Source organism: Athene cunicularia (assembly GCF_003259725.1).
Source record: "Athene cunicularia isolate RWA chromosome 12 unlocalized genomic scaffold, athCun1 chr12_part1, whole genome shotgun sequence".
Lineage (NCBI taxonomy): Eukaryota > Metazoa > Chordata > Aves > Strigiformes > Strigidae > Athene > Athene cunicularia.
The window spans coordinates 2,375,430-2,396,830 of NW_020799116.1; the positions used below are offsets into that span (position 1 = coordinate 2,375,430).

General features: G+C 39.9%; 2 protein-coding genes across 2 annotated transcripts in view; one reads left to right on the top strand and one right to left on the bottom strand.

Annotated features, from left to right (window-relative positions):
* On the bottom strand, positions 1-8,854 carry CHCHD4 (coiled-coil-helix-coiled-coil-helix domain containing 4). The gene is made up of 3 exons (XM_026857532.1): positions 8,824-8,854; positions 7,844-7,942; positions 1-1,124 (listed from the first exon to the last, which is right to left on the bottom strand). The coding sequence occupies exons 1-3, from the start codon at positions 8,852-8,854 to the stop codon at positions 829-831; spliced, it is 426 nt and encodes a 141-aa protein (XP_026713333.1). The 3' UTR covers positions 1-828.
* The window catches only part of TMEM43 (transmembrane protein 43), an 18,208-nt gene continuing 5,659 nt past the window's right edge, over positions 8,853-21,401 (top strand). The window contains exons 1-11 of the mRNA XM_026857533.1: positions 8,853-8,867; positions 9,794-9,943; positions 10,976-11,110; positions 11,830-11,924; positions 13,554-13,603; positions 15,874-15,943; positions 17,640-17,710; positions 17,876-17,997; positions 18,603-18,677; positions 18,759-18,860; positions 20,346-20,463. Coding sequence (XP_026713334.1) covers positions 8,853-8,867; positions 9,794-9,943; positions 10,976-11,110; positions 11,830-11,924; positions 13,554-13,603; positions 15,874-15,943; positions 17,640-17,710; positions 17,876-17,997; positions 18,603-18,677; positions 18,759-18,860; positions 20,346-20,463 — 1,003 coding nt within the window. The remainder of the gene's footprint in view (positions 8,868-9,793; positions 9,944-10,975; positions 11,111-11,829; positions 11,925-13,553; positions 13,604-15,873; positions 15,944-17,639; positions 17,711-17,875; positions 17,998-18,602; positions 18,678-18,758; positions 18,861-20,345; positions 20,464-21,401) is intronic.

The window sequence follows — 21,401 nt, forward strand, 5'->3', positions numbered from 1 at the left end:
TGAAGGTAAAAAGTAATTGCTTTTTAATATGCACTTAAGTCACAGTATCTGTTTTGTGATCATTACACCAGGTAACATTTTCATTGTATTCTCAAAGTATTTTACAACAACCTGTGTATACACTGAAGGAGCAGGCACTAAAGGAACCAAAAACCTGTGGTTTCGGAGCAGAAATGAAGCCAGTGACCAACATTCCTTCCATTTATCTACACACCATTTTTAAAAACGCAAAAGCCATCACAGTAAGTAGATGAAATCAAAGGAGATACACATTTCAACATTTTTCTGGCACTCCTTACCTGATGTCAACAGTAAAATGCAACCATAATCCAATAAAACTATTTGAAATTATTTTACAAATTCTAGACTTAGGCCATTTTCAATGTCTTTTATCACTCTGGCAAGAAATTTAAGGAAAAAAAAACATTTGATGCAATTTCTATTAATAGAACAGAATTAATTAAAAAAAGAGCAGCTATTGATCAGAACATACTGAAATGAAGACAGACCTGGTGTGCTAGTGGAATTTTAGTGGAAAGCTCTATCTTTAAAGACATTATTCAAGTAAAAACTCAATGAGAACTTGAAGGTAAAGAACAGTTGTTAAAGTATTAACTGTGTCTGATAGCAGATTACACAGTACATACACATACTCGTTCTTTTTGCAGTATTTATTTGCAAGGCTGTAGCACTGAGATTTTTTTCTTCAGCAATAAATTATTTACTACAATACAGTGTATAGAAACATTTCTTGACGACTCAGACATACTGCAAAAGTCCATGTCTTTGAAAATGAGAAACGGAGACAACAGCCTCCTTGTGTCTTCATTAGCTAGATCCCTTCTCCTCTTTGGCAGCAGAAGCCTCCATAGGAGTAGCTTCCAAATCTTTGCTCGACTTCTCTTTTTCTTCATTTTCATCTTCTTGAGGGTAAAGATCTGGGTATTTTTGCATGCATTCCTGCATGGCGCGGAATTGGTCCACACAGTCTGATCCCTTTATTTCTTCTGTGCTATAGTGGAAACAAGAAAAGGCTGACTTGAACTGTTCCCCACAGGGACCACTAGCCATTCCACCCAGACACGGGCAATTCCAATTGATATCTCCATTGGGCAATATCAATCCTGAACAAACGAGAGAGAAGAAAAGTTAAGCGCTCCTTCCAAAAATTGGATTTCAGTCAGTGAAAGCTGCTGGGTTGGAGGTGTAAGCTGAAGTACTAACAACGCTGTATTAGCTCTGTAGCTTCAAGGGTGCTAAACACACTTCACTTCCTGGCCAGTCTGTTTCTATCTCTGCTCTGTAGAATCCTTCACTGGGCACAAGTGAGATTAGTTCTACATCCGTGCTTGAATTAAATCTTTCTCCCTGGACTACAGCCCACTGAGAATATTCTAAGGAAGCTGCAAAACAAATTGTAGTCAAGCCAATCCACTTGCCATACTCCCTGTCAGGAGAATAAGCAAGCCTTAAAATTGTGTCAAATAAGTCTTAAGAATTTAAATCCAGTATTAAGAATAGAATTCTTTTAAATCAAGTTGGATGGATGATTACAGAATGGTTTAGGCTGCAAGGAACCTTATAGATCATCTAGTCCAATCCTCCTGCAACGGGCAGGGATACCTTCCACTAGACCAGGTTGCTCAAAGCCCCGTCCAACCTGGCCTTGAAGCCTTCCAGCTTCTCTGGGCAACCTGTACAACTGTATCCCCACTCTCACAGTGTGTTTTTCTTCTTGTTTTAAATGAACTCTGGAATACTAACTAATACACAACTTTCCCCTTTAAAATTTGAACTGGAAAACCAGAATTATGAAAACAAACCCAGTTTATTTGTAAGACACAGATTAAGTCACATGCCACAGCACACAAGGAATAGTGAGGACATGCCAGCCCATCTGGTTGCCAGAAACCAAACTGCACTTTAGATCACAACTGAAAGTGAGTTAGGTCTCATTTTTTACTCTAAACTGTAAATTTCTGCTCTGGAACAGCTGAAGTCATCACAGAAATACTTCAGTGATGGAATAGCAAGGTGAAGATTGAAGCAGTCATATATTCTTTGAGACATCAGATGATTTGCACAATGAAGTTCAAACAGCAGGCCAGAGAACTCATCTCCTCTAAGTTTTAGAAAACCTTTAAACAGAAGGTATAGAAACATCATGTAATGGGCTTAAGTCGTGTAAGCTTCTAGAGTCTCCATTCCCTTTCTCCACTTTGCACGAACATACACATAGTTATGTTCATCTACTAAGAACAAGAGAAATTCTGTGCTGTGATCCAAGCTGGTTTCTTCTCCACTTTAACAGTTTGTTCTCCTCCTCTCTAGAATTCCCTCACTTCACCTCCAGGTTAAGTTTCTGCAGAAGCTAACATGCATAAGCCTGAAGTTCAAGTACTTTCCCTTTAGAAGCAGGTATGAAAATACCACTGTCAGAATAAATTTGCATTAATTCCAATTCAAACATGAAATTATCTGTAGGGTCTGAGGTAACTTGACGTTGCTTAAAATACTGCCACAGAATTCAATAAGCCTAGTTATTTCCTTTGTCCTGTGGGATCATGAAGTTCCAGGTGTACGTTTCACTCCCACTAGCAATTCCTTGGACATTAGGCCACAGTATCATGTATCTTATGTACTGGTACAGCAAGAACGGTTCAACCATATTTATCGCTATATTAAAAGGAATGACAAAAAATTGCTCTGATTGCAATTCATCAATGATATTCTCTAACTCAGTCAATGCAGTTCAACAGAAAATTACAGTCAGTGAAATCTCAGTGTTGATCAGTCTCCTTTTCATTACAGAAAGCAACAGCTTCCTTAGCATGATTCAGTCACCTACAGTAACCTTGTCATTTTTCACAGATCATGCTTTATTCAGCAGGATGGTTTTGTAAAATATCTGTAATAATCACTGTACTGAGAAGATATGCCTAGTACAGTGCCTCATGGCATCACTACCTGCCTGGAAGAAAAGCAGAACTTCTCAAACAAGGAAACGGATGGCTGGTGCCCGATTCCTTATTGTCAAGAACGACAAAGCAGAAAAATGTTGACTATACCGTGTAGAAAAAATATGGCTTGCTTTGTCACCTAGATTTTGAAGTCCTATGTTCCTCCTCACAGTCATTTTTCTAATACTTCAAAAAGAAAAAAAAAGTTCTGAAATGTCCCTGAAGACACCACAGCAATAAAATGACTTGTAAATAATTATCTTTAAATAAATTGTTCCTTTTAGAAGCAGAACTGCCCTGTAAGCATGCAAACTTAACAATGTAAGAGTTCTCATAAACAATACATTCTCGTATATCATGTAAGCATTGACTTGCACCTCTTTGATCACTGAAATAGCACCAGTTTTGGATGTTAGATGCACACAAACCATTTTTTAAAAAAAAGTAGAACAAAAATACAGATAAAACAAACATTTCCTCACTGATAATTAGAGCAGAATGCACACTTCTATGAGTAAGTGTATCAGCTAACTTAGAACACAATTCAAATGGAAACAGATTTCATCCATCACTCTCCCTGAATCACAAGCCTGCAATAGATGGGATTACTATTTTTAATTAAAATTGAATTAAAACTTTTTAAATGCAGCCTGAACCTCACTGATCCAATGGGTCATAATCTACCTGAGCCTGCACTTGGGGAAGAAAAACCATTCCTGTTTACATCATTACAGCTCAAGGTTTGTGTTAGCAATTAACTGCTGACATCAGATAAGATAACCTCTCTCAGCTGATGGGGTGGGTTAGAATCATGAAGGCAGGTCCACCTGCCTTTAAGGTAAACCCTTGGCTTTGGACTGGCTGTAATTATTCCCCACTGTTATTCTGAGAAAGGTTTCTTCCCTGTTCTATGCCAAACATTCCAATAACAAGTTTATCTGCTAATGAATCACAATGTAAGATGACAGACACATAGGAAGCAGGATTGAAAGGGACATCATCAGTCTTAAAAACAGTCCTCTACATCTGATCATTCAACAGGTTCTTTCTTAAAAGAACTGGGGTTTTTGCTTCATCAGTCCTCTGTGGAAAACACTTCAAAACTGTCTCTAAAAGATGACAAGTCTGGAAAAAAAAGAAAAGGGAGAGGACAGCAACAGCCTGCGTCTGAGGTACAATTCCATAAGCACTTTTAGACAACCCTATCACAGCTGTAGTGTTAATAAAAATTACTTTTCATGCATAAAACTCACCAGGACCTTCTTCATACAAGCCTAATAAAACAAGAAATTATTCTAACTTATGGGAGTAAAGATCTTGATGAAAACTAGAGATCTTTCACATTTAAATTCTTCCATCTGCAACACATAAGACCAGAAACAAACTTTACAGTGAGAATACTATTTCAAAACTGCTGCAAATTAATTCTTAATTTGTTCTCATCAGCCACAGCTGTTAAAAAGGCACACACAGTGAACTGAAATACACTGCAATATGAAACATTACATTGAACCCACCCTGGTTTGTCTGTCTTCCTGTTTCACATGCCTTCATTGCTTTCAATGTTTTTGGCTTAAAGTGAGCCATTAACATTCTGCCTACCAAAATCTCGTAACTGATAGAAATAAAAACAACTTTATTTTCTCCCAAGGGAAACAGAGCACAACTTTTATTGAGTAGCTACTGACTAAGGTAGCTCAAAGACTAACATCTATTAATGCCTGAAGCAAAATCCAAAATATCAATATTCAAAAATACCAAACTACATGTTTATCTTAAGTATGAAAAAGGCCCCTACAGAAAACCAAAGCCTCAGATGAAAGTTTCAGCTGTATTAGAAACTAATACAAATTATGGTGTATATCTATAGAATAAATCTATTCTTTCCCAGATATGACTGTTCTGTGTCTAGCACAGCAGAAAAGATGAAAAGAGTCGTTATAGCTAATTATGGCACAGAAGTTGAACACTGGAAATTGTCTTCTATTCAAAGTAGAAGCTAAATTAGAAAAGCCTGCGTATTACTTTATGTACAAAGCCCTTTCCAATTTTCTTTCAAATAAAAACCACACAAGCCAGAGCTTCTGCACTTCAACGTATTCCAAAACATTGTCCATATGTCTTTCCTGTCTACAAATTTCACTCCCATTAGATGCAGCTACATTCTGTTATATGTCAGTTGTTTCTCTGTTTTGATCTGATGCACTGTAGCCTGAGATTGTTCAAGTGAGTTTTCAGAGAAGCCTTAAAACATAGCAGTAACTTACCACATGCTAAGGGAAAAAAAAAACAAAACAAAACAAAACAGAAAAACGCAACCCAAACTTATTACCAGTATTTAAACAGAGTTTCTTTCTAATTTTGAATCACAGTCACACATTTTCACTGTAAGGTGTCCCTAATATCACTAGCTTCTGGCTTTCTCTCTTTTCTTCCCCGCTCTATAGTTTAGGAAGCAAGTGATCTAACATGCCGTAAACACAGGACTGCTAGGAAAAAATTCACCTCTCCTCACCACGGCCTTTCCGTATCCAGCAAATTACACATAATTAGTGAATATGGCATTTAAACAATGAGGAAGTGGCTCTTTTAATTTTCACTAGTTTATTACCTAAATATATGGCACAAGATATGCTTGTGGTATACGTACAACCAGAAAAATAATAATTTGGGGCAAAGAGGTGGAGTGTGAGACAGAAGGAAGAGAATCCCCTCTTTAGAGGTACCAAGAAAATTGTTTTCTATGTTCACATTCCAAGCCTTTTCAGTATGTCTCTCTATTATGCTAGATCTGAGATGGGCACCCTTTCCTTTTAAAAGCTGGTGTCAAAAATAGAGGCTTTGTTATAGGATCAATACACATTCACATGTTGCTAGACAGACACCTTTTACTAATAGAATATTTAATTATCACTAAAGACCATGAATAAGGGAGAAGATAGGTAAACTTCAAACAACCACATGTAACATCAATACAGACTGCATACATGTATTTACTTAGCTAAAGAGCAAGCTGCTTTGTTTAGCTGTACACCACGCAAGGTGACTTACTAGTTCAGTGAATGATAAAATCTCTGATGTTTGTATGTTCTACAGATGTGGTATCTAGAAAGAGTATCTATCTGGCCTTATTTTGCAAGCAGTCCGCAGACTTTCCAGAGGAAACAGCCACAGAAAAGAGGCTGCTAACTCTTCACATAACAGACCGATAATGGATTATAAATTTGCCTGAGGCAGGAGTTGAAAACTCTTTTGTTTCACTTCTAAATAACATACTGAGAAGAGCAAACACTCTTAAAAATGAGCTGCCCCCAGACACTGTTTCCCACCTTAAAAGGATGGATTACTTTACATGAATCATTTGTAGGTTCCATCTTCCACTCTGCAAAGGCAGTAACACATCTAAGTGCCACATAGCTTTTACTGCCTGCAGGGATCTCTATTTGAAATCTTCAGGGGCTGAAGCACTATTCCTGTGGTGAAAATGATGACAAATCCCAAAGCACACACTGTTTCCACCAAATAGGCAGTTTGGGCATTTGATCTTAGCTGGTGAAACAACTACCTGAAAATACAAGGTAGAAGAATTCCTGGCAGGTACTAAACAGCTGGTTTTAAACACCTTTCTGAAATTCTCTCATTGTTCTCATTTGGCTCATTATAAAACTGAAGTTATCACTGCTGACAGGCAAAACTTTTAGATACAGCTACTGACTACATACAGTTGCAAAAAAGTCAAGATACGCAGCTAAATGCAAAAACTTCAACACAAATTGTGTATGAAAAAAGTTATTTTAATGACATAGGAAGATATAGTTCAAGTTAAACTAGATACCAGACCAGCTAACAGAGCAACCCCGTGTGCACCAGCTGCTAAACTGTGCTGTAGTACTGCCCTCTAAAGGTCCCAGAGCCACTTGCATATAACAAAATTTCAAAAAAGATGAAGCGTTTGCTTCAATCTCAGCTGATCTGAAAGCAATGAGATCATTTCACATAGAGTGAAGAAGCTAGGAGACCTGTAGGCATAAAGACAATTAGAAAAAAATGTAATCCAAATTAACAAATGTTGATGACTATTAACCTAGGGCAAAATTTATTTAATCATCACGATCGGAAGATTATTTCCTTTACCCATTAGAAATAACCTAAAATATGCTCAATCAGAATATTACAAGCCTTCATCCTGGAAATATTCTGCTTTCTTAAATCTCCATTTGTAGATTAGATCTACTTCATATAAGAACTGCAATCTTCACTGAAAACTCTAATCTACATCTTTTCAAGGCAAAATAATTATAGTTTTAAACCTGAGTAATCTGAACTTACCTGTCATGGGCCACTGAAAGATATTACTACTAATTATTGATTGTATTGCCACTAGTATAGTACAGGATTAGTTAGATATAATTTATATTCAATCACATATTCAGAGATCACCAAATTAGCCGCACACAGGCAGGTGAGCAACTCACATCAATGACAGTGGTATGTAACACACTTCAGCTTCCCTGAAAATTGCATTTTGCCATTTAAAACAGTGACGAAAACGTCAAAATTTTCACTGGTTAAGCTCTAACTTTGTTAGTAAAAGAAAGGAAGTTTTTCCCGGGTATCTCTGGCTACTAACCAAAGCTACATTTGAACAGGCCAAAGAATCATTAAAACTGTAGGAAGAAACCCATATAATTTGTGATGTCTTAATTTGCAAGTTTAAACTGCTGTTTGTGTGTTTATCTACTGAGTAACCAACTGCCCTTAGTCTTCAAAAATGAATAATTTGTTCCTACTTCATACAAGGTTTGTCTTCTGTTGTTCTTGATTAAGATTGTTAGAACGTAAGTGATAAATCACTCCTTACTTCCCTTTTTCTTACTACTGACCTTGTTCTTCGTAAGGGTCATCTGGGTCATCTGCCACCAGCTCGGCACTGCTTGGTGTCTCATGGTCCTCCTTGGTTGCAAATATAATTCTGTCTTTTCCTACAATACAAGAACAACAAGCAAAAGTTCAGAGAAAGCTGATTCAGGACTCATTTACAAACCTGCTGAACACCACAAGGTAATGCGATATTCAACACAATGCATTAATGTTAACAGAGAATTAATTATGTTGTACTTATCAACCACCTTCCTTTAGAACAGTTGGTTCAGAGGAACACATATGCAACTGAAATTCTATTCTGCTAAAGCTCCAATTTTCACAGCAACATGCTGTAATGGCTGCAGATCACAGTACAGTTCATTGAACTGTGAAGTTAAAAAGCTGTTTCAAAACAAGCTCAAACTACTCCCTTACCACGACTAAGCCGGATGAAGGCGTTAGACAAAAAAAGCAAGAGTGAAAGAAAAATTATTAAATTACAGTCAAGTGTTCAAAGGGATACTTAATAATTACACTAGTATCTAATGAAGAGTAGTGTTATATTTTACAGTAATTACCTGAATTAAATACACAAGAACACCTTAACAGAATAGAACCAACTATATTGAAAGGTGCTGTGAACATTACCAAGGTCAAAAAAACCCACCACAGTGTACTTCCTGCTCTTGTGCCACTCTTGACTTAACAAAGAAATTCTGTAGCAGGGTGGGAGGGAGCTTGGCTAGAAACCCGAGTAAAGTTTCCTAACAACTCTGTAAAACTATAAAAAGCACTCTGAGGCAGACACAAGTAGAAAAGAACAGCTATTTGAAACTCTTCTGAACATGCAACTGAGTATTCGTTGAATGGGAAAAAAAAAAGTTCCCCAAGAACTTCCTTTCATTCTCCAAATTCATAAAGGCCACTATAACAAAACGGCATATTAGAAATTATTCTTGCCCCTCAGTGAGACCTCAAGCAGTTCACAAACTTCCTTTACTTTGCTCAGTAACCAATACACATTTATACATGGCTGAGAAACAGGTAAATGTAACCCTTTTTAAGGGGGAAAGTTTTCTGTCAACTCTGCATTGTACTCCAGCAAACTTTACAAGGTAGAATGTCCAGTCATTTCTTATATAAAAGGAACTAGAAACATATGAACATTAATCCCTGTCACTGAAATTTTGTAGAGTGCCAGAAGACAACTTACAGATCTTGCAGAGATCCAAGTTGTTCTTTAAATAAATAAAAACATAAAGCAAAGAGGTTCATAGGACATGACTACCTCGCCAGTTCATAATCAGCATTCAGCGTGCCAAAGTTTGTAACTTCAAAATGGCATTTAGATCTACTTATTGGCTTTTTTTCCAGTTGGAAACTTTACATCCGAGTCACTTCACGTTACTTAAAGCGAGGAGGGAAATATATCCCCCAGGATATGTAGTGGTCAAACTTCATAAATACCACAACCCGTACAACCTAATGCTTTGTACAGATACAGAAACATGAAGCTCACACTCTACCTACGCTGTCCACTTACCATGTTTTCCTTAAAAAGGTAAAAAAACTCACTTTAAAAAGACCACCTCCGGCCACTTGAGCTAAGGCGGCAGAAACGCAGCCCCTAAGGGAGGGCACCGTTCCGCACGGCAACAGCGAGCATGCCCGCATTCCTCAGCCACAGCAAAGCCTGGCGAGCTAAAATAAGAGCCCCGAGGCTCACCCGCGCTCAGCTGTGGCCGTTTCGCGGGGCTGTTTCCACAACCAGCTGCAGGGCGGCCCTTTCTCCCCGCGCGGCAGGCCGCCCCACAGGCCTCGGCATTTAATAAGTGTGGGAAGGTTTTGGTCCAAGGCAGGAGGTGCTACTCTGTAGAGCAGCAGTATTAACAAAGCTAAAACGCTTATTTGGAAAGAGAATGCCTTCCCCTTTTACACCTATATTGCTTTTTTTGGTTTCTCTCCAACAGTTCTCTGACACAGGCAGCAGAAAAGAACATGTTAAAATCACAAGTGAGTCCAAACCAGGGTTCCTGGAGAGGCTCAGCGAGACTTCTGGAGGCATGTTGATGGGACTTGTGACATTTCTTCTGTCTTTCTACCTTCTTTTTACTAATGAAGTAAGTAAAATACTGTCAGTGTTTGTGCACAGTTTTAAGATGTCACACCTGAGGTGAGATTCAACTAGTTTTGCATTTATAGGCTTAATAAAATGGTCATGTCAAAGCTCTTATTACTTCATTTGTGAGAAGAGGACACTGGAGAGCCTGGTGCTTGTGCTTGGGATGTAACAGAAGAATGAAATCACAGGTTGATCAATAGTGTTTCTATAGAACTGAGCATGGTAGAGGCAGTGGCAGTGTATGATGAGAGATAAGATCCACAACTTGTGAGCTGATGCAGAAACAGGCTGTAGTATTATTGAAGGAGGGTTGTATAAGCCAGCCATGTTCCAGACGTCGTCTTTTCTTGGGATAACACAGGGTCCTCATTGCTAATGTTGTTATAATTGTGTTAAAGGAATTCATGCTCTATGTTGTGAAATGGAGGGTGTTAATTATTCTCAGTGTTACTTTATGTCTTGGCTTTAGATTGAAAAAATAATGGAAGTAAGCAGGGAATCCTAACACCCTACCATTGCAAAGGTACATGCTTTTGGCAGTTATGGAGTGCGGGAGCAGAGTTCTGTGAATTTTTACCTAAGACTTCCTCTTATACCTCTACAAGAGGAAAGAGAACTGCTCCCCGTTTTGGTGACTTTGCAGGAAAAGCAACACCATAACATGATGGTAAGGTAAGGAAAACTTCTGCCAAGTATGTGTCTATGGAAAAAGGACCATAATTGACATAATTTTTGCAGTTACTCATGACCAACGAACAACACAAAGGTGAAGAGCAATAATTTTAGACCCCTGTAGGAATAACCTCTGTGTGTTTGAGGAGCTTAGTGTTAATGGTCAGGCTGCATGGGTTAGAAGTACTGCCCCAAACTCGGTCAGACAGAGAAAGAGAGGTAGAAGTAAAAGCATGTTTCAGGAATATGTCTTGAGGCTGCTTTGTGAGCTTCAGCTCACCTGTCTGCTAACCTTTTTCACAAAATACTGCTGTACCATTGATTCTCCACAACTTGATTTTGTTTTTGTTGATGGCAGGGACGAGCTTTAAGGACAGCCAAATCTCTTGATGAGGGACTTTCTCTTGTGATCCCTCTTGATAGCATCCACAGTGTGTCTCAGCAGAATGAAGGGAGATTGGTGCACTTAGCTGGTGCTCTGAGTACATCTAAGGTAAGTAAAGTAGCATCTTGAGGATAGGAGTATTTCAAGCTTGGGGAGAAGGAAAGGTCTTTGCCAATTAAAATGATGTTTGATGTCCAGGAGGAAGACATGTAGCTTCTCTCCTCCTCTGTAAGCACTGCTGGTTACCAGACTTTTCTTGGGCCCAAATCAGGGAGATGCTCTACAGCCTTGGTCTCCCTACTCCCCAGCAAGATGCTACCTCTAGCTGTGTTTACCCTCCCACTGCCTTTGGTGGGTAATTTCAATCCCCCTTTGTATGGGGAACCCGTTGTGTATTCAGGATATCATAAAGTCTTCGGGCTTTTGCAGCACAGAGGCTCTGCAAGTTCTGAGTTTTCGATAGCGATGTCACTTTTTGTGGTCAGTCTGCATGGTAGAAGGCAACACAGCATGGTATCTTCCCCTGAAATAAAATCTCCCCCTGGTTTGAACAGTTAAGCCTGCATACCATTAGCCAGCATTTCTGGTTTCATTCTTCACTATGGCAATAATTTTGGATGATGATTCTTTAGGTCAGATTTATCAGTGAAAGAAAGAGATGCTCCTATTTGTCTTTTAAAACATTTATTCTATATTCAACTGTGTGTAACGTAATACTAACTTCGTACAGTAAGGTGTGTAAATGGGTTTGATGATGAAAGTACAGTCTTTGAGTTTGTAAGGTACAGCATTTATACTGACTTGTATTTTTTTTAATTTTCAAATAGCCTTTGTTTGATCCCAGCTATGGGCTCACCATCCAGGCTGTCAAACTTAAGCGTAACGTTGAAATGTACCAATGGGTAGAATATGAAGATTCCACGTAAGTGAAAGTAATCTTTAAGTTATTTATAAAGCTGTTGTATTAACAGGATCCCATCACTTTTTTCTCCCCAAAGAAAAAAAAAAAGTCTTTATGGCAGGAGAGTTCTAGAGCTCTTGGCTTTTTTTAGAGTCACACTAATTTCGTTGGAGATGTTAGGTCTGAGATGGTCAGTGCTTCAGAATTTGCATCTGTTAAAATTTGGGTAACACCCAAGGCCTTTTATCAAATGTTTCCACTTTCTGATTTTGTATGGGGTTTCTTGGCCTCCGTGCTGCAGCTGTGGGTTTTTGTTTTCATTATTTTTGTCTGATGCTGGGCCACCTCAGAGCCCATTGATCTATTTTCTATCATATGTGTTGTCAGTGGAATTCAAAGATCTTTACCAGTGTATGGGAAAAAACCACCAACCAAACCTCATGTTTTTCCCATAGACTCAGTTGAATTCTATCCTTTCTAATGTTCCTAAAGCTTCTTTTATTTATTTATTGACGTACTTTCTGCCCATCACAAATTTTGTAACTCCACCCTCATAATACTCCCTCCCTGCTAGCTAGCAGAAGCAAAACCATTGTCTCAAAATACTTGGTCCTGAATCTTTTCAAATAGAACTTCATAATTCATTTTTTTTCCCATGCATCTGCTAAGCCTGTCCTGCTGCCATTCTCTAAAATCTGTTCATGGACTCTCAAGCCAAGTTTTTCCCTGTCCTCAAAAAGGAAATACAAGAAGATTTTTGCTGAATCCAGAAACTTCAGCATGTTTTCCCTTGGCTATCTTCCTTTCTTCCACAACGACCACAGTTTACTTGTTGGGGTTTTTTTGTTGGTCAGTTGGTTTTGGTGGTTTTTTTTAATCTCCCAAAGGGCTCTTTAGCCTTTTTTAGAAAAGTGAACTCAACAATTTCAGTTATGAATTTCAGAATAAGCTCTGATAAACCCATTGACCCAAAAACTGCCTGGCTGATGCCTACAGCCTAACATACACTCGACTATTTTAAAGCAATTAAAAAATCCTACTGGATCCCATTAAATCTAGAAGTCAGATTCTTTTCTCAGACTTGTGGACACTTGAGACTTTTTGGCATGTGACTATGAGGGGAATCTCTTAATTTCTTTGGTATTTCATACATGTGCAAACTGAAACCAAGACATAATTTCTTGATTTTTAGAAGATTGCTATCCTCAGTAATCAAAAGCCAACATTAATTTCTAGCTGTGAAAGTAAACTGCAAAATTTAGTTGCTTGAGAGACGCTCAGATTAGTTTATAATAGGCAATATTGGAGCCTAGGTACCTTTTTAAGGGGATTTTTTTATTAATAATAATTCAGCTGACAGTGGTATAAAAGTTATTAGCTATTATGTACGTCTGACTCTACAGAACTCATGTTCCAACTGTCTTTTGTGTCATACAAAAGTATGTTTTCTCCAGTTTTCTGCACTTTTCTCCTTGTACAGAGAATCTGTGTCTTCAGAATAGGGAGTTCAGAGAAGAGTTACTTTACTTGTAAAGATAAGTTTGTGTTGCCAGTGAGCTGTCTGTGCATTCTATTTGTAAAGTGTATTCTGCCCTGAGCAGGGGTGTGTGTGCACTGTTTTGGTTCTCATCCCACTCCTTTTCTCTGCAGGGAATATGAAGAGAATGGTGAAATTAAGAAAGAGACAAAGTATTCATACAGTAAGTTGATCAACAGAAAGTCCCCTTTTGTTTATGCACGTAACTTTGGACTTTTATGTGTGTGTATTTTCATTTTTGTTGTAAACCCCGTATTTTCCCGTTGGGAAAGAAAGGAATGTGAAGAAATAAGCAAAAATTCTGTTTCCTAAACAAATGGCAGGATCTGCCTTTCTTGAGGTAACTGAGGTGAAAGGAGGTGTGCTGTTAGCAAGCAACTACTACAGAAAGTCTTGTCTTGGAACTGCTGGGGGTTCAGAGCAGCTTTCAGGGATAAGGTGCTCCGGACCCCTAAGGTCCTCAGTGACAGGAGGTGGGCAGAGATGGGAGTGTGTTCAAAGCTACGCCTGGGATTGCTCTTCAGAAGCAGAGTAATTGGGCGTATGTCAGGCATGAGCAGAAGAGAGTAGAGAGGGAAGAACAGTGCAGCTCCAGCCTGTAAGACAGCCTGTTGAGAATCTGTTTAGGTGTTGATACCATCTAATGAAAACCACCAGCACCTTCTGATGTGTGCTGTGGCTTTTGCCAAATGCTTTTTTGGCAGGAGCAGAACTGAGAGCATTATTCTGCTCTACCCAGTGGCAGAAAAATACTCTTGAGTCATCATGTATCTGGAGACTGGTCTCTGTGCCTCATTTATCTCTGCTTAAGGCACGTGGATGTGCGACGTGGGCATGCAGCAGTTTCTGGGTGTGATCATAAAAATCCACCGGGTCAGTGAAGCGTGGGACCCTGCAGCATGGAGATACGTAAGGAGCAAAGCTAGTGGTTGAGAGCTGTGAAAAACAGCCTTCCCATGGCAGGGAACAAAAAAGAACTGCCATTTAAAACAACAGCTGCCCTCTCAAGATTGATGGATTGTGTCCAGTAAAAGTCTGTGTATTATTAGACGTGGTGGGTTAGCCTTGGCTGGCAGCCGAGGGCCCGCACAGCTGCTTGCTTCCTCTGCCTCTCTGCAGGACTGGGAAGGAGACTGGGAAGAACAGGAATGAGAGAGCTTGTGAGTTGAAATAAAGATAGGGAGATTGCTTACCAGTTACCATCACGGGCAAAACAGACTCAACTTGGGGAAAAATAACTTAATTGTCAATTAAAAATAAATATTTAATTACTGAGTAGGCTGTTGGCAAAACACGTTTGCTCTCACTCTTTCCCAAGCTTAACAGCTTTGCTCCAGACTCCTCTCCCCTTGCCTCCCTGCCTTTGTTCTTGCCACAGGTTACACTCACTCCCTTCAGTGGGGCAGGGAGAAGTGCAGGGGTTGGGGTAGGTTTACAGTCAGTACATCGTGGCTTCTCTCTGCCACTCTTTCCTTCTCACACTTTTCCCCTGCTCTAGCATGAACTCACCCCACGTTGCAGTGAATATCTGCTCTGCTGTGGAGCACCTCCTCCTCCTCCTCTTGACTTCGGTGTTTGTTCCCTCCAGTGTTTGTTACTCCTTTTTGTTCTCTCCATTCCCCACTTGGTGTTTTCTGCCCTTTCTTAAAAATGGTTTCATAGAAGTGCCCCAGACTTCACTGATGGGCTCAGCTGTGGCCTGCAGTGGCTGGACGTGGAGTCAGCTGTGTCCAACACAGGGCAGCCTCCGACCGCTTCCCACAGAGACCACCCTGCAGCACCCCCACTACCAGAATCTTGCCATGTACCCAATACACAAGAATATCCTTTACAATATACCTACTCCACTGTTTAACCAGACTCCTTTTCCTTTTTCTCTACTCCTCCATGGAAGCAGAGCAAGCTATATTTAATATGGAAGCTGCTCAAAAAAAGACTCTAGTTTTGTAGGAGTTATAAGGAACCTACTGGAGTCTGTTCTGGGGATATGGGAAAGCTGCTGTGGCCCAAACAAAGGCAGCATTATGCATTTTTGACAGTGGCACGTACAGGTACCATCTTTATCTGTCGCCTGACTGAACTGAAAGCTGCCAGTTCCAGCAAATTTTCCTCACAAAACCAGATTATTCCCAAAGAGTGGAGCCAGGAATCAAAGCCCAATCATGGAAGATGCCAACAGCAAAGCTCCCACTGTGCAAAGCTTAGTTACAGTTTTATCCCTGAAATTCTTTTTTTTTTTCCTAAATCCTGCCATTCCTTGTTAAGATTCTAGGAGGTTGGATTAAAGTGTCAGTACAGACTATCACATACATACCTTGGTGTAAACAGTATTACTAGAAGTGTTACTTAGAACTGATTGTTTGAGAGGTGTCTTCAGTAACTGAGTGGCATTTCTTCCTGTCTTTTGCTCAACCTTTATATCATTTTCTTTAGATACTGAGTGGAAATCGGAAGTTGTGAACAGCAGAAACTTTGATCGAGAAATTGGACACAAAAACCCGAGGTAATTTACCACCTGGTGCAGTGCCTCTGGATTCTGTCACTGTATCTGATCCAAGATGAGAGCTAAATGACTAATCCTCATGACACAGTGAAGTAGGTGGAAACTGTTTGTGTTTTGTTAGCTGGGAGACGTAAGGCATAGGGAAGTTAGAGTTCAGAGGTGCCTGGTGGAACCAGAATTAAGCCATCCATTTTTTTTTTGGATGTCAGGCTGTGATTGTGTAACCTCTGGACCATGTGGTCTCCATGTAGGACACCTTGAATGGTTCCTTGCTGACTTTTATGGTCTGCTAGTGCAGTCTATTACTAATTCTTTCTTCTATTACAACTACAGGGTTAGAATAGCAGGCATCCCATGAGCTTGTCACACCACTTGTATGCTGCTTTTTCTAAGCTAGCATACCTGAGCTCGCAGGGCTATTTGTGGCTATTGCCTGTATATAATTTGTTTCATCTACCTCTCATCTCAGCATTGTAGTTACGCTACAATGTGCCATGTATAATGCTACGTTTTAGCTTGCTTGTCATTCTCACAGCACCTGCTTGGTTCCTTAGGTTGCAGGATGCCATCTGGCAAAAAAAATCACGTATGAGTGAAAAATACAGCTGGAGAAATAATAGGACCAGGATTTCAATAAAAGTTTGAACTCTTCAAAATCTCCAGACTTAGTTTTGGTTCTGTGGGCTCATCCAAATACAGCACCCTTTATTTAGAAATGCTACTTAAGGAAGGAAAGAAAGATCTATGTGTTTTTGATTGTAAGTTCCAACAAGCAGACTTGTTTAGACGAGAGACAGTGGAAAAAAGGACGCACAGATGACATACTGCTTTGTCTCTCCTCCCCGTGCACACCTTTTTGTTAATGAGAATTCTCTAAGCCTTCTCCAGTAAATGCAAATCTCCAACTGAGAGTAAGAAACGTATTTTATTTAGTGCTATTGCACTACCTAATTTAAAAAGTGCTGCAGCTAAGAACATTTAATCTGAGTGTATTGGTACAAACCAAGGAGACTGAGCATAACTCAGTCTGAATGTTCATAACTCAGAACTGCATGTTCATGCCTCGTGTTAATGAGACTGGTTTAAGTGTGCACTACACATCATCTTCCTTCCGTCCATCCATCATATCTATTTATGCAACTTGGACATTTGTGAAAATAAAATCTGTTGTTTACTGCCAAGGAGATTCTAGTAGTACTATTTACGAGAATGAAGACAAGTCTGTAAGTAAAGGATTCCTGAGTTTGGAATTTAATTATCTTGGCCAGAATGTAGAAGTACCTTTATATGGAGAAGGTTTATGATCAAGGTTTCTTAATTTAGCAGGTAAGATCCAGCCGTTGACAGCGGAAGCTAAATAAATTCAAGCTAGAAATAAAGTGTGCTTATGAGTGTAGTAGAAACTCCATTTCAGCCCATTATAGGTTCAGTACAGAAAAAGTGAAATCCTGCAGTGTGAAAGGAAGGTCAGGCCAAGGGATGAGACAGTCATATCTTAACTCATTTTAATGGCTCCAACACTGTGAAGGCTGGACACAGTTTCTTGCTGGATTTTTCACATCATGACAGCCATTTAGCTCTTTGAGTCTCTCCTCATGTTTGACATAGTAGCTTTTATGTGCTGTCTCTTACATGTTGCAAATCAAGAGTTTGATCATAATTCTGGGACTAATCAGGGACTCTCTCTGTTCCTCAGTGCCATGGCTGTGGAGTCTTTCACTGCTGTTTCTCCTAATGTCCAGGTTGGCAGCTTTGTTCTTTCCAAGGGTAAGGATTGCTCTGTGCTCACTTTGTGTCTGCTGCTGCATCAGCAGTGGACTTTGGTTCTTTCCACGGTGTGGTCAGTTCAAGTGATAATCAGGAAGCCAGCCAACAAATTGGCTGTTCCAAGTTACGACACCAGACCTGAGCCTGATTCTTTGTTCTGTTTAGGTCTCGTGGAGAAAATTGATGACTTCAAGCAGCTGAGTTTGTCAAACCTTGAGGATCCACATGCTGATGTTACCCGAGGAGGAGATTACTTTTACCACAGTGACAACCCCAGGCGTCCAGAAGTAAGATGAGAAAGATAAACCAAACCAGTGATTACTATTATGTGGAAAATAAATGTCCCATTTTTATTTAAATATGTAGAAATTGGAGTGCAAACCATCACATAGGATGACACCTTTAGTACAGTCGTTCAGTATGAGCGCTTCTCTTGTAGGAAGCTTCTGATCCTGCTTCTTTTTCTACTGTTTTGTCAAGTCTGCCATGCTTTTAAATGGAAATACACAGAATGGTGCTGGGAGGTGGGTTCTGCCTCTGCCCTGCTGTACTGAGCTGAGTACAGTGAAATAGCTTCTTGTCAGCTTGTGCTGCTGCCCTTCTCTACCACGAGATGAAACAACAAGGGATGAATGTAGGATCTCTCTGGTGTCAGTGTGTTCCTGCAGCTAAATCAGAGGGGGTATTGCAAAACAGCTTTTGAACTACCCTGTTTCAGCCAGCAGCTAGGCCTGAAGAAAGTGCAGCTTGGAAATCATTCTGGATATCCTCTGGCTTTACAAAAATGTTCAGAAAAAGTGTTGATACATAAAGGGTGTTCCCATGCAGAGTTCTCTTTCTTGTGGTTCTCTGCAAAGAAATCTTTCTTGACTTCCAATATTCTCATTTGTAGGTAGGAGACCTTCGTGTCTCGTTCTTCTACGCAGGTTTGAGTGGAGATGACCCCCATTTGGGCTCTGCTGATAAGGTGAGTCTTCACCTCTTTCTGTATTTTGCAAACTCTATTCCCAACTCAGTAAGCAGCAGGTATTTCTCCCTTCCTTCCAAGGTGACTGTGATTGCTCGCCAGCGCGGCGATCAGCTGGTTCCGTATCATACCAAGTCTGGAGATATCCTGCAAATTCTGTACCCTGGGGACCTCTCTGTGGAGGTGAGAGGCTGCACTGTACTACTGAAGGGTTAAAACTGGAGGTGGCAGCGCAGAAGCAGGAGGGGAATAAGCTCTCATTCTTCAGACCTGCTCTAGGGGAGGAGATACCCGATACAAACATGGGCTTTTCTCTCATTTTTCTAGGCCAACACGTCATAGCCTGTTTGTCTTCCAGGTTTCTGCATGTTCTTTGTATTGCAGCAAAATGCTGTGCTTTGCCCACTGGCAGTACATAATTTGGCTCTAGTTATTCCTGATGGGTATTTTTAATTTTAAAAAGAAACTGGGGCTAAAGTAGCTATATATTTATTTTTGGGGTTGATGTGGAACATCCTTTGCTTTACGGGCTGTTTCTGTGCCTTCTCATTCCGCTTTCATTTGCGCTATTGTAGTTTCCCACTTATACATGCAAGCACATGCTTTGGGAAAGGTCGTATGTAAAAGTAGTAAAAATCAGGCTTTAATTAAACAAACTATCCCCTCTTCAGCTTCTAATAACAGGAGTTTAGGCTCGTTTGAAATGTTTATTGCTATTCTAGCTGAGAAAGAACCTCTAGGCAAAGCATTATGCTCCAATAAATCCTGCATGCTCCAGCAATTTGGTGATTCATTTACTTGTTTTAGTAGGTTTGTTTCCATTAATGATTGTTTTATGCCCTGCTGCAAAACTCTCAGATGTCAAGAATTTACAGGAGCTCCCCAAAGCAGTTGAAAAGGCTTTTGTTTTGAGAGTAACAGTAGAATCAGCTCTCTGCTGTGAGCTCGGAATCTTCCTTAGATAGAATTTTAGATCATTGGAAATTAACTGCCTACAAATTAATCATTCATAGAGTGCTTGTATGTACAAGTAATCGAGCAGTCGTACACTAGTCTTTTGCCATTAAGTGCTTTATTATGTCTTAGCCATCTTTGTGTGTATGTTTTATAGAGCCAGAGGGAGCACACAGTCCATTTTTGAAAAAAATCTCACAGAATTCTTGCAAACAGATCCTTTGTTTTGCCCGATCCAATATACACATACCTTTTACCTTCCCAGCACGCTGCTTGCTTTCTTCCGTACACCCTTCAGCCATCAGTGGATAGTGTCTGGAGGCAGAGAGAAAAGGCAGCATTGTGAAGTCAGATCATTCCTCCTTTATTACATTTACTTATTGGTGTCTTATGTTCTGGAGTAATGTTTAATGTATCCATCTGCAGCAAAGCCTGTGCTTTCTGCCTGTGGCTACAGAGTGTTGAACGGTGCTCATTTAGCTGTCTTAATTTAGAAAAACACTGGTTTCCCTTGTGCTGCGCTTTGAAATCTATAGTAGTGTGCTGTGATACTGCACAAAAAGACCCTGCAGAATGAACTGTGATACATCTTCTGTGAGAGGAATTTGTACTCCTAAAATACTGCTGGCTGGGATTTGCTCGTAAGGCGCTGGAATCAAGGGGCGATCGAAAGAAATTGAGGAACAGGCTGCATGTATTGGTGTTTGCTTTCAGGAGGTGTTTCAGAAGGAGCATGAGAGTAACAGCATGAAGACCTGGGCCCTCCGTGCAGCAGGCTGGCTGGCAATGTTTGTAGGCATCAGCCTAATGACCCGAATCTTTTACACTTTAGGTAAGTTTTTTACAGAAGGGTAAAATGATTTAGAAATAGGATCCTGATCCCCAGAGAGTCTTCTCTTGCTCACATGCACAATTAATTAATTTGGAGGTCAGAAGGAATCCTGTTTGAACTCCGATTGGATTTGATCTGAAAGTCACTGCAGGCAGCTGCAGGTAAACAGGATCCCAGAACCAGATGGTTGCTTTTTTAAAAAAAAAAAAAAAAAAAAGTAAATGCAAGTATCTGTTGCCAGTCTCAGAAGATCCCAGCCCAGCGCTTACCCAAATCAAAAGCCAAAGCACGTGTTGGGCTGGTTCTTTCAAGTCTAACTCAGGGTGGAACGATGCAGTTACTTTCTACACCCTTACACAAGTTGTTCTCCGCAACAGGTCTTAATTAGTAGTTGTATGGTAACATGTCTCTGTGTCTGGTTACTCTACTGTGAACAAACAGCAAAGAAAGTTTTTGTTTATCCTTTTAACACAAAAAAATGTTGGAATAAAAACTTTCAGAAAAGCAGGATGGTGCCTCAAACTTATATAAACTTCAGACATCAAAGCTATCACCTGCTTTGCAGCTGAGAACATTTTTTTTTTTTTAAATTTATCTACATACATGCTACTGCAAGATTTATTGTTGCCAGAAATAAATTTTTGTGCTAGCATATTGTATCAGTTGCCCGAGGCTTGCTCGTTAGCTGCAAGGCTGTCAGTTGACTCTGCCCTGCAAGCCTTGGACAAGTCTTCACACTTGATTTTGGATTACTTTCTGTCTTTTAAAGAGCTGAGGATACTGTTGCCTTATATATTTAGCTGTTGCTTAATTATCACATGCCTTGAGGATACTCTGCTGGAATGCCTTATCCAATGTTCTGGATAAATAATTTGAGTCTGCCTTTTGATTGCAACGGTTAGAGCGTAAATCCTAGGCGTGAATTCTAAATTCTTCCT